Source organism: Corythoichthys intestinalis, chromosome 12, assembly GCF_030265065.1.
Source record: "Corythoichthys intestinalis isolate RoL2023-P3 chromosome 12, ASM3026506v1, whole genome shotgun sequence".
NCBI lineage: Eukaryota > Metazoa > Chordata > Actinopteri > Syngnathiformes > Syngnathidae > Corythoichthys > Corythoichthys intestinalis.
Window position 1 is genome coordinate 40072241 of NC_080406.1, and position 12735 is coordinate 40084975.

The 12735-nt window shown below is 35.7% G+C and overlaps 1 protein-coding gene across 15 annotated transcripts in view; it reads right to left on the bottom strand.

The window, feature by feature from the left end:
- stxbp5l (syntaxin binding protein 5L) overlaps positions 1-12735 on the bottom strand; it is a 239039-nt gene that overhangs the window by 41385 nt on the left and 184919 nt on the right. For 10 of the 15 annotated variants that reach the window (XM_057852749.1, XM_057852745.1, XM_057852741.1 and 7 more), the window contains exons 18-20: positions 10148-10299; positions 4979-5047; positions 3221-3286 (exon numbers count right to left, since the gene is read on the bottom strand). In XM_057852749.1, coding sequence (XP_057708732.1) covers positions 3221-3286; positions 4979-5047; positions 10148-10299 — 287 coding nt within the window. The remainder of the gene's footprint in view (positions 1-3220; positions 3287-4978; positions 5048-10147; positions 10300-12735) is intronic. The other 5 variants (XM_057852750.1, XM_057852747.1, XM_057852744.1 and 2 more) reach the window with 1 other exon arrangement.

Genomic DNA, 12735 nt, shown 5'->3' on the forward strand with positions numbered 1-12735 from the left:
AGAATGCAATTGATAGCAATTAATCTCACAGGTAATTATTTTAACTGTGCATTAGCTAATTATGTCCCATTGATGGCGATATAAGAGAGGCTGACAGCAAATGATTGCTGCCAACCCTGCCAGTTCAAATGGATTAGGGGTCTATTGCCATCAAATAATAATAATAAGCAATAATATTAAATAATAATAAATAATAGTAATATTAAAGTTTTTTTTTAAATGACCAATGAATAAACACTAAGGTTCACTAGTAGGGTTATCACGATCACATATTTTTGCAGCTCATACTTTAGACATTATCACTAGCTAGCTTCATGCAGCAGCTAGTAAAACCTACATTTTTTTGACAATATCCTTGTCCATCTTGATTATTTTGTTGCTTTGTAGCCCTTAAAAATAAAATTCATAAATTTTAAAAACCCTATCATTTTCACCCAATTCAGTGTGTCTGAAAATTTTCGATTATGGTCGGACCAGGGACACCCTTATTCACTAGTTGACAAGTAGAGCACCCTGATCCAAGTCTTAATTTGAAAATGACACACTAATGAGTATCAGAATGACCATGACCTTTTCCGCATCTGTTCTAAAAGACTGCCAAGGAACGGTGAGCAGTATTATTTAATTTCTCTCAACTTGTCTGGTTCTGTCCTCAAGAAACCCAACCGTGTCGTGAAATCGAATTACTGTATAACAATAAGAGATGAGGAACAAGAAATGATTTTCTTCCCTCTGTCCTAAAATATGGACCTGTTTTTTTTTTGTTTTTTTTTGCCTGTTTGACAATGACGACAACTTTGCAAAACAAACACGGCGCTGTATTAAAACCACTGATCAAGATTATCATCACAAACCACATAAAACAAAATGGCACTTAGGAGAGGGCGGACCGAACAATCGTAATTCGCATCAGCTCCAAATTGTCAACAAGACACTTAAAAATCTTATCAAGTATTATGCAATGTCACCTCCTAGGAATGCGTTTTAAACTTAAGACAGCTGTGAAATATGAAATAAGAATCCTAAGTACTAAAGTATCTGTTCATTGGCCCAAGCCCAAATGAAATGATACTTTAACTCATTGCCCGTCATTGACAACGATAGACATCCAATTCATTTAAACTAGTAGGACTATGAAGGTTAATCTTTTAGTGGCACTGACGGCGCGAAACATCCAATGAAATTTGACAGGAAACGTTCATTCGCCCCTCCCAGTCAAAAGGGATTGGACGTCTAGCGCCGTCAATGCCAGAGAATGAGTTGAAATGTATACTATCATCTGGACACGAGTGAGCACACACTTGATGATGTGTCCTCCCACACTGTTGCCATGACACTGGGAGCTTCAATTACACACCTCACTTTGTGCCTCAAATTGCCTTGGCACAAATCCCGAGCTTATTCATACCGCTTGAGCTTGGCCACTCATGGCTTTCTCTCTTCAGACTCAAACCAACGTGGATACGTCTGCCTGACCTCAACACGCCTGGCCACCAAAATAGAGCATTAGTAATACATTTATCTATGATGAACAGCAAGACTGATGTCATACAAAAGCCATCTAGCTGCCAAATTAGTGGACTAATCACTGATCATGTTTCATATCCGGGGCAGAGCCACTTCAGGTCCTCGACCTTTTTCTACACCCACAGTGTGTTTGTCCATGCGCACATAAAGTGACTCATATACATCATAATTCGATTCATTTGTTCCACCACCCAAAAACCTATGCTAAATCCTTAAAAAATACTGCAGGTACAATTGCAAATAGCAATTACACATAACAAAACAAATTATAAATACACATCAGAATAATATAAGCGTCAGCTTTTTCCTTTTTTAACCACCTAAGTTAACCTTCTTGGTACCCATGTTGATTTCGCTCAAAAATAATCTGCGGTGCGTCCTTCTTGAGCGAAAACAATGAAATTGCGACGCTGTCATTTTCGAAGCATGTCGTCGAATGTCAAGACTCGAAAGAATCATATGTCAAGGTACCACTGTACGTACAAGTACATAAAAATATTACGAAGGGTCTTTGTCAAGGGGCACAAAACTGCACCAGGTGTCATTCAAACATCATGTTAAATTTGGTGTAATAAACAAGGGTCAAACTCAAGGCCCGGGGGCCAGATCCGGCCCGCCACATCATTTTCACTGGCATCAACTTTATCACTCTAAAATAAAGTTTCTGTTCTTTTTTAAAGAATTCTAGAGAATACGTCTTTATTTTGTTTATTTTTGTAAATGTAGGATAAAAACAATGATAATGTAATTTTTTCTAATTGAAATCAAACAGTTAAAAAAAAAAGAAAATTATATTTACTGTTTTCGTTTTTTCCCCACTTTCAAATAAAAATTACAAATAAAATAAAGAAAAAATATAGTTTTTCACCTTTATTAATTAAAACATAAATAAAAAAGTAATTGAAAAATATAAAATAAGTAAAAATTATCTGCTATGAAAAGTCTCGAAAAAACAAAAATTGGAAAATCAAAGTTAAATAAAACATCGTTCCTAAATTATTAGTCTATTATTATAACAGTAATTCATTTATTTGGCAATCAATTAGTTTTCGATTAGTCGATTCAACGTGTTAGACTTAATGACCCTCCAAAGGAAACCATAACTACAATGACGAGATTGGAAGGCCTCGTGTCATTGATGCTTAACCATGTGCCTCTCAGGTTCACATTTCGCTATAAATGCAAAAACATGTTCCCTATACAGATTTTTCCATGTCTATTGCTTTTTCTTGCTTGTAAAGTTAGGTACCAAGAACTGAGTTTGAGAATTAAAAATTTTTCAATAAAGCATTTTAAAAAAAACTTGAATTTACACAGCAGTTACATCGGCAACAGACCAGCGAACAGAAAATCAAACAAAACACATGTAACCACAAGAAAATCAGTAAATAAATAAAACATGACTTTTATGTCTTGTCCAGCAAACAGCTTGCATTGCAAATGCATTATGAAATCACATGCAACACCGAACAAGCCCATTATCGACTTAAAGATAAACCAACCAGTCAAGTAACAGTAGCACTTTTTCTTTCACCAAACAGCTTGGATTATTTGCAGCCCTTCTCAATATGTTCTGAAGCTTAGACGTTGAAGCTTGACGATAATGACAACCCTGCGTAGCCTCATCGCATCAGTTCATTCTCTGTAGCACAGCATGATTGTGGTGTAGTTCCAGGTGTGTGTGGTGGGTTACCTGAGGTGGGCGACTTGCTTCTTTCCATGTCAACAGACTGCTGGTTGTCAGATAGTTCAGTAAGGCCTGCCACAGCCGATGGCAGCCAGAGGAAAAGAACAGACACACTGTGATTATTTTGAAATTACTATTTGAACAAAATCAGCAATTGAAACTTGTTTTGTGTCAGCCACTCAGAGCCTTCAGCAAATAAATAAATAATAGAAAACAAATATTCATGTTATATTTTTGGCTATAGATTGGATATCAGCGTTTCCCCAGTACTTTATAAGCCTGGCGGGCCACCAAGATTTTCTTGCCCCCCTTCCTCCAGGCTTAAACAAAATATAAAAAGTATATTTTAACAACCGTGTCTGGTGATACGTTTGAAAGTCCGATTGTGACATCAAACGGTTGATATGTGGACAAACCTGTCCCAGCTCTCTTCCATTGCACTGAATCACATTGTAATTTTGTTTGTTGGTAAAACTGTATTTCAGTACTGCCTTTTAGTCTCTACATTTATACATGATAGTCATAACTGTAAATTTATTGTCAACTTAACATTCTTACTTAATTTTTTTCCAGAAAACATTGTGGACTTCTCTACAACCAAACTTTGTTTTCCCGTTTCTAGTTTTCTGAGGGAAACCCTGATGAATATTGCCCATGAAAATGTCAGTTTTGTGAGATAAATATGTAGCGAGTTTATAATCTGCCATTTTCAAAATTTTGTACTTTTAGGTGCAGAGTGGCTGAATTCTGGTGTGACCTGCACTACATTCTATTTCATTTTGAGTATTATTAACCCAATGGCTGCCTTTGACGGTGATAGACGCACCAGAGTTGCTTTGAAAACGAGCAGTTTTTACAGTGACCACACAGTAACTGTGGCATATTACCATATATAACACATAAACTAAGAAAACAATTTTGTCAATGTTTCCTGACATGATGCCTATTGTAATTTTAATTTGCTACTATTTGCTACTTTGCCTTTTGTTTCTTTCTCTTAGTAGTCTTTAGTAGCTTATTTTTATTATTAAAAGATCTCCTACATGTTCATGTTAGCGTCGGTCTCACCTGCCTCTTTGTTTGGACTCAGTCCCTTATTCATCTCCCGCTCGCCCTTCACTACAGAAACATGATGATTTAACGTCATCCCATTTAAAATGGATTTGGTGTCTATCACTGTCAATGGCAGTGAATCATTTAAGTCAACACAGGATCAGATTGTATAAGTATGTTGAGGTGACAATATCTCAGGATCCGTATTATGTAGTGCAAATCCCACATTAAAGTGGCATACACAACATGTTTCCCCCATCCTCCCACCCCCGGAAAAAGAAAAAACATACATGCAGGATTAAATTACATGCATCATGCACAACAAATTACCAACATTTTATTTGTACTCAACATCTATCTAGGGACATCCTGATCGTGTATGGTTTCCTCACCCACACTTCTTGATTTTACTTTCAAAAAGGCCATCAAATGGATCGTATAACATTCATAATAATTCATAATAACAGATTCCCATGAGTGTCTGTTTCTGCAAAGGACAAAACATCGGACATGACTGGAACAAGGAGCTCTGGCTTATTGAATAATTCAGTTATGATGTTTTGTCATGAGACCAGACATAGCCAGCTTCATTCCAAGCATCTCTCTGGTTTGCCTCAGTCACTCCCTTTCCAATAACCCTGTCGTCTGAGCAAGCTTCACACACAGAAAAAACAAACATCTCGTATAACCTATCAGGTAGGCTTGACTTACTCTGGTAGGATGTACGGATCCGTTTCTTTGAATCGGAATAAAAGTTAGACAGGCCGCGCATGCAAAACTCTGTCAGGCAGGCCCGCATGCCCACACCAGCAGCCACAGAGTCACCATTAGGTTGGAGAGGAAGGGAGTGAATGAACATGTGGTGGTAAGGAGGAAGTAGTGACAAAGTAAGTGAGTATAAGAATGAGAAAACAATTAAGAGATCATTTAGGATGAAGGGGGAGATGGAGCGCAAGTGTGTGAGGGCATAATGAAGGGAAAAAAGGGAAAGAGAAAAGAACACACAGTCTTAGAGTGTAAAAGAAAGTGAAATCGAGCAGCAACTGAGCTGTAGAAATACTAATGTCATGTTCAAATGAAGTAAATATGTAAATGTGTAAATAAAATAAAAGTATATACCTACAGTATAATTAGATCATCGGGTGCAAACTCATCTTTGATGCCGACATCGTAGTCATTTCCTTCAGAGGAAATTTATGTCTGCCAACTAGTGGTAGCACGATTAACAGCTAATATTTTGATCGTCGATGATTTTTTTTTTTTTTTTTTTGAGATGTTGTTGACATTCTTCTTCTTCCTTCTTGTAATTGTCCTTTTTCAAAGACCAAAACAACACATTTTCTGTTTAATTTAATTTAATTTATTTATTTATTTTATTTTTAAACATTTTATCTATTTATTTTCCAGTTTTTTAAGAGAAACAAATATTTATTGTTTGAATGCATATTCAGTTTTTTACTTATTTTTTAATTTTTTATTAAATCAACATTTTTGCTACAAAACAGCAAATAGTCTCTTTTTAATTTATTTATTATTTGGTTTTCTAATTAATAAGGAGTAAATATTCTTTTAATTTGCACATCTTCAACATTTTTAAATTAATTCATTTTTTAAAAAGGGGGGGGGAAAGCAGTAAATATATTCTGTACAGGATTACAGAAAGTTTATTTAAATTTTTCTTACACGGGCCACACAAAATTATGTGGTGGCCCCACGGGCTTGAATTTGACACCTGTGCATTAGATACACGCAACATCACAGTTGTCTGCCGTTGTTGCTTCACCTCACTTTTGTGTGCTTGCTTAAATATTTGAAGAAGCACAAAGAAACGTACCAACAGAAAGTGTTTAAAAGCATTATTTATTGGCGTTGTCTGGGCCTCTTGTTAAGCACTGTATTCTGTTAAATTTCACACCACCTGTGGTGCACGAAAAGGCCACAGTGGCTGTTTTTTTCTTCTCCAAATTGATCTTGTAAAAGCAGCACAGAGAGACCTTTTTAAACCGTAAGAGCCGGAGAAGCCAAAAACAGCTCTTACGCAACAGTCAGTCGAAGAGTTACCTTAAAACTCAAAAATAACTTCTACCTGGTCGGTGCTGTTTCATACAAAAACTTTTGGATCAAGTTGGCTACACGTGGGTTTTAGGTTATATGATATCCCACAATTTCAGAATAAAACATTTAGCAATGTAGTAGATGTATATCTGAGATAAGGTCGGACATTTTGACAGATCGTTAGTGTGGAAAAGGGTCTTTTGACAGTGAAGATCAGTTTCAGGGAGAAGGGAGGCGTAGGTTAGGCGGGAAGACAAGACCTCCACAGCTTTCCACTAAGGACCTCTGTTCAAGCAATGCTAAAATATAGACGGGACACAACTGAAAAGAAAACATGCATAATGATGCAACTCAGACTGAAACACATATCCTGTTAACATGCACCTCATATCCGAGTGCAGATGTGTGACAGGCATATGTACGCATATGTTGTTTGTATTAAATTGTGTGAGAGAAAGCAAGAGAGTAAAGAAGGAAAAGGGATCTGAGGAGTAATTATTTTTTAAGATGTAAATGTTTACAGGGCACTCATGTAACTTATTGCTGCCATTGGAAAGTGACTGGGAAGGTTGAATGAAAATTCATTCATTCGTTCACCTATTCAAAATGCAGTCGACAGAAAGTGCTGTCAATGGCATGGAAAAATGTGCATGAAATATCATGGGGATAAAAATCAACTTCAGAGTTAGTCTGAGCCATAATCAGTGTGTTGCTATTCTTATTCTTTTTAATTGTATGATTTTTGTTATTATTGATGTTTTATTTACAATATCATTCATTAATAATATATAAATATATATTAGGGCTGTCAAAATTATCGCGTTAACGCGCTGTCATTAATTTTTTAAATTAATCACTTTAAAATATTTGACGCAATTAATGCACATGTCCCGCTCAGACAGTATGCTGCCTTTTGGTAAGTTTTACAGCAAGGTTTTTTGTGCTGTCTAACAGCGAACTCTTGTGGTCACTTTGCGACATGGTTTATTGCTTTCTTGCCAGTTCAATATGGCTGCACGACGTCTCGGGCTGACGCCTACGTTGTAATGTTGTGCTTATATGATCCTTGGACAAGATTTGTCCGTAAGTATGGTTGTTGTAAAGAATGTACATATTATGTTAGTAAGCGAAATGTTGTATTTTTTGTATGAGATGCTTTTCGTCTATGTTTAGTGAACCTGTATAGCGTGCTAAGCTAACGTTGTTGCTAATGCAATGCTTGTGTACTTTTTTTTGTAGTTTCACTACGGTCTAAAGAGGACAGTGGTTTGAGGCCATTTTATCAATAAATCAGATGAAAAAGGAAGAAGTTTGATTATTAAGGCGTCGTTCACTAGCTGTCTAGCTTTGGAAAAAGTAGACGCTTCGGAGTGAGGACAGCATAGACAGATTTAAATGACAGTAGAGTGAAATGCCCACTACAGTCCTTATGTACCGTATGTTGAATGTATATATCCATCTTGTGTCTTATCTTTCCATTCCAACAAATTATTTTACAGAATATATATATAATTTACAGAAAAATATGGCATATTTTATAGATGGTTTGAATTGCGATTAATTTCGATTAATTAATTTTTGCTGTAATTAACTCGATTAAAAATTTTAATCGTTTGACAGCCCTAATATATATATATATATACATACACACAGTTGTACCGCTACTTACGAATGTCTCTACAAATGTAATTTTCAGGTTACGATAAGTTTATACAGGAAAATATTGCCTCTTGTTAAGAAAGAAATTTTAGGTTAGAGGCAAAAATACTGTACAATACTGTAAAAGATACATATGTGCTTCCTTCTTTCTGCTTTTAAATTTTGCACAATAAGGTCCTGCCAATCTACTGATCATAATATTTTCCTTCATGTCGCCGTGATAGGATTCTGCTGTCCAATTGGCCTATTTTTAATGACGTTTCAATTTGTGTGTCGCAGTATGATGACGTGCACAGGCAAGATAGTGTTATTGCTGATGTAACGCGTCGACGTCTGAGCCAAATGACTTGTATGACTCGCGATTTTGTCTCACAAAGAGTTTTTGTTTACGCCTACAAACAGTTCATTACATTAGTAGCACATTACAGCATAGGTCTCCTCGCATTTTTTGTCACGATGAGTGAGATAGGCGATAGACACCATCGATCTCGTGTAAGAGGACATTGCCTTACTAAAGGTATGATATATTTTTATATTTTTTCTTTGCATGTTGTTATTATCTACTTCAGTACAGGTATTGACAGTTGAGTTAGGTAAATGGAATGATTCAAATATGTTTTTTCCCCCAATTATCAAATTTAATGTGGCGTGTCAGTAGTGCTTAGAACGAATTAGGGCACTGACATGTAAAACGCGTCTCTATTTACGAAATTTTCAGGTTACAAGACTACTTCCAGAACCAATTAATGTTGTAAGTAGAGGTACCATTGTATATATAAACTAGAGATGGGTCTTGAACACATTAATTAATCAAAGTGGATTTAACGACTTAAAGGATTTTAATTGCAGGTTATATTCGAACCATAGATGCTCTGTCAGTTACCTGGAACAACAATTACTCCGATGGTAACATTAGCTTGGCTAATAGCTCTGTTCTCCACCACTTCAACCCTTTTTTTGTCCAGCTTTATTCACTGAATAAACAACACAATTAATCAACCACAATGGAATGACACTAGTCCCATCTGGCACATTAAAACTGTTGTAGCCATTAAAAACACTCAAATTATCTAACTTAACCAAGGCCGTGAAAATAGAACTGTAAAAATTAACCAAATTTTAAAAATTTCATACAGCATTCAAATATAAGCTTCTTTTTAGTTTAATCATAATAATAAAAGACATTTTATATGGTGGGAGTTAAATCTATACTGTCAAGTGGTCAAGGTTTTTTTTTCTTTTTCAGCAAACAGATTGCATTGTTCCCTCCGTCAGTTGTTGACATTAGAATATTCGTCTAAAGCAGGGGTCCCCAAACTACGGCCCGCGGGCCGGATACGGCCCGCCTCCACATTTGGTCTGGCCCCCTCAACAATATTTATTTATTTATTATTATTATTATTTTTGTCAATAGTGTTATTTCCTGGATTTTTTTCAGAGAAGAATGCAGAGATGGTTATTTGGTTATTATCTATTTATTTGATAGTGTTATTATTATTTATTATTATATGGTATGATAATATAAAATAATAAAATATAATATAATATAATACAATATATATATATATAAATTTTATTTACTTTTGTTCCGTGAATAATCCAGAATGGGTTATTTGATTGTGGCTTTCTGAAAAACAATAAATTCTTACCTTTAGGCACTCCTGCAATCGTCACACTTTTTCTGTTACAAACTGACCCGGCCCCTCATCAGAGAAGGGAAAAGTTATGTGGCCCTCACAGGAAAAAGTTTGGGGACCCCTGGTCTAAAGGAATAAGGTGTATCTATTAAAAATGAGTACGGTATGTTATCTTTTAAACAAGTGTGTAAAGTTTGCCTTTTCACTATTTATGTTAAGAGACAGCGTTAATTTGCCCAACTCAGTTGCTTGATTGAGGCCTTAAAGGAGTTGTATTGATTACATGAGAAATCTAATTAAACACCCTCAATATTGATTACCCAGAAAGTTACCTGTGGATAGTCCAGTTCAAACATCGCTCAACCTCAATGTATGCAAACAGCTTCAGAGAACAAGAAGTACAAAAGAGTGCAAAAAAACAGAAACCCCTATACATCTTTTTTTTTTTTTTTGGTTACGTTTCTGTGTTGGCTACATGCATGTGCAGGGGAAGTATGTGTGGGGGTGTCTACATGTGAGTGTTCACTACCTGAGGTGGACTGTCTGTTCCTGCGAGGGGAGCGGGTAAGGCGTTGATAGGGATCGGCGGCTCCGTACAGATCCAGTGTGGACATGCACAACAAGATGGTTTTCTGCAAGTAGTCAACCACCGCAAGGCCATTGCAGTTCCCGAATGCCAAACTGGAGAGTACACGTGCACGAATATTGATTATTTGCAAGGAAGAGAGTTACCTATAGAGACTTCATTTTTAGAATACAATTAAATTCAATATATATGAACCTCAAGTAGTCCTTTCTCGCTGAAATGATTGGAAATCCATGCCATCCTTTTCTAATACACCACCAAAATGTTTGTTAAATGTTTTTATTTTCAATAAGGAAAAAGGTATAATAACAAAATCTGATGATTAAATTGTCATGGTGAATTTTTTTGTGCCTCCCTGAGAAGTGTGCGAATTGGAAACTGGATATGATGAAAGAGCTTCAGTTAAACACTTTATGTTTTTCCATTGAGGTAAGATGGAGGAATTGAGGATAGTTTTGGTCGTAATTATTTTTTTTTCACTTGAATATACAGTATACCGTATATGCCAATGTATATATACAGTATATACAGTATTTATACATATATATATATAAAACATCAAAAATCACTCTTATTTTAAAGTTATACCACTGTATTTAAACAAAGTGAAACATTGGTTAGTCTTCTCGTTGAAATGTTATATACCTATACAGTAATTTGTAAGTATTACTATCAGTAAATAAATAAATAAGTTCAAAATAAGTTTGCAAACTTAGCATGCCCAGTTATTTTAGGCCCAAAGTTAGCAATTACCAGCAGCAACCTTAATGAAAAGAAGTACTACATAAAATTGATGAGTGCATGTCTGAATTGCTCACTACTGGGGCTGCAATTCTAAACTAATTGAATATAATACACTGCTGTTAATTTGTTAAAAGGATTACACCAAAAAACAAATATATATATTTTTCAGAAACATTTTGTGCATATCTAGATAACAGTGTGAATAAAAAAAAATGTCTTATGTAAGACTGAGAACATTTTTCTCACTAACAATGCATGCCTCTGAATGATAAATGACAGTGAGTACATGTGAAGGTGATCCATTTGATGCCAACCCAATTTAGGATTGTTCATTCCTGGCAGATTTTCAGTCTACTGAGTGCCATTCTAGTCACACTTTGATTTCCCCATAGATCCATAGCCGATTGTTATCCCTTTGCTCTAGAACTAGTTTAGCATTAAAGTGATGGATCAACACTGATCGCCCCAAATACATTGAAAGCCTGCATAAGAAATGTGTTTGTTGTTCTTGTAGGTTTTCAGCCCTTTCCAACAAATTATGTTTCACTTGTGTTTGTTCTATTTCTTTGCTCCCCTGTTTCCTTTTCACCGTGACCTCCAAGCTAAACAAAGCTTCTCCTCAAAAGGAGCAGAAAAATGAGAGAGAGATGGAAAGGTCAAAAGCACAGGTCAGGAAAAAGTTATTTGGAAAGAGGAAAAATCCAGACCGTTTTTTCCTAAACATCCAGCAGGATTTCCCCCTGTGCATTATAAGCCCGGCAGGCCGCTAGGCTTTTAAGAAAAAAAAAAAAAAAATCACGTCAGGCTTGAACAGTGAGACTAAACAAAGTATAAAAATTAAACATAATTTGATAGGTTTGAAAGCACAATGGCAACATCTTATGTTCGATATGTGAACAAATTTGTCGCAGCTCTTTGCTGGTACACTTAACACTTATTCACATGTAGTTCTTAAAAGATAAATGTTAGTACGAATTATGATAATGTTATATTAAAACATTGAAAAGCTGTTTTTCCTTATAATAAAATGTATCAAATTTTAAACTGAAAAATTAACTAGTACCTCGCCATTGTTGTTGACGTTGCAGGCTGGTGACCTCACATGGGTATGCTGCCGTACTTCCACAGTGTCACTCTTGAACTATGTAAGGTAGTTATTTAAAAACACCACAAGGTGTCAATGGTGAATTTTAAATTGATTAAAGATCAACCCAATTAGTGCGATTTTCCCCTTGACTGACGCAGTAGTTTCCTATTTAGTGCGGGTCCATTGTTCCTTATGTTCAAATGTATGCTGTCTTCACAACATAGAAGACTCCTGATAATGGCTCCCAGCACTATAGTATGTATATTGTGACTAAATATTGCCAGCCAGTGTATTTGTTGAGCTAAACGAGTTGCTAAAATGTTTAAACAGAGTTTGACCAAGGTCTGAGTAAGTTTTATGTGTATTTTGATTGTGAATTTGTGAAGGCCAGTTCTCTTCGCATTGTTGGTTGACCGTGTGGCTAAAATGTTTAAATAGAGTTTGACCAAAGTCTGAGTAACTTTTATGTATATTTTGATTGTGAATGTGTGAAGGCCACTTCTCTTTGCATTGTTGTTTAACTGAATAGGGCCTCATAAATACAGATTGAAGCACTTTTCTTTTTGTGAACATTTTGAGAGATATGAATATTATTATTGCTGTATTTTCACTATATGATACTTATGTTCAATTGTATGTTGTGAAAGAGTTGCCGAAGCTTATCCCAATAAACGGCGCAGACCGAGCTACGAATCTGAAT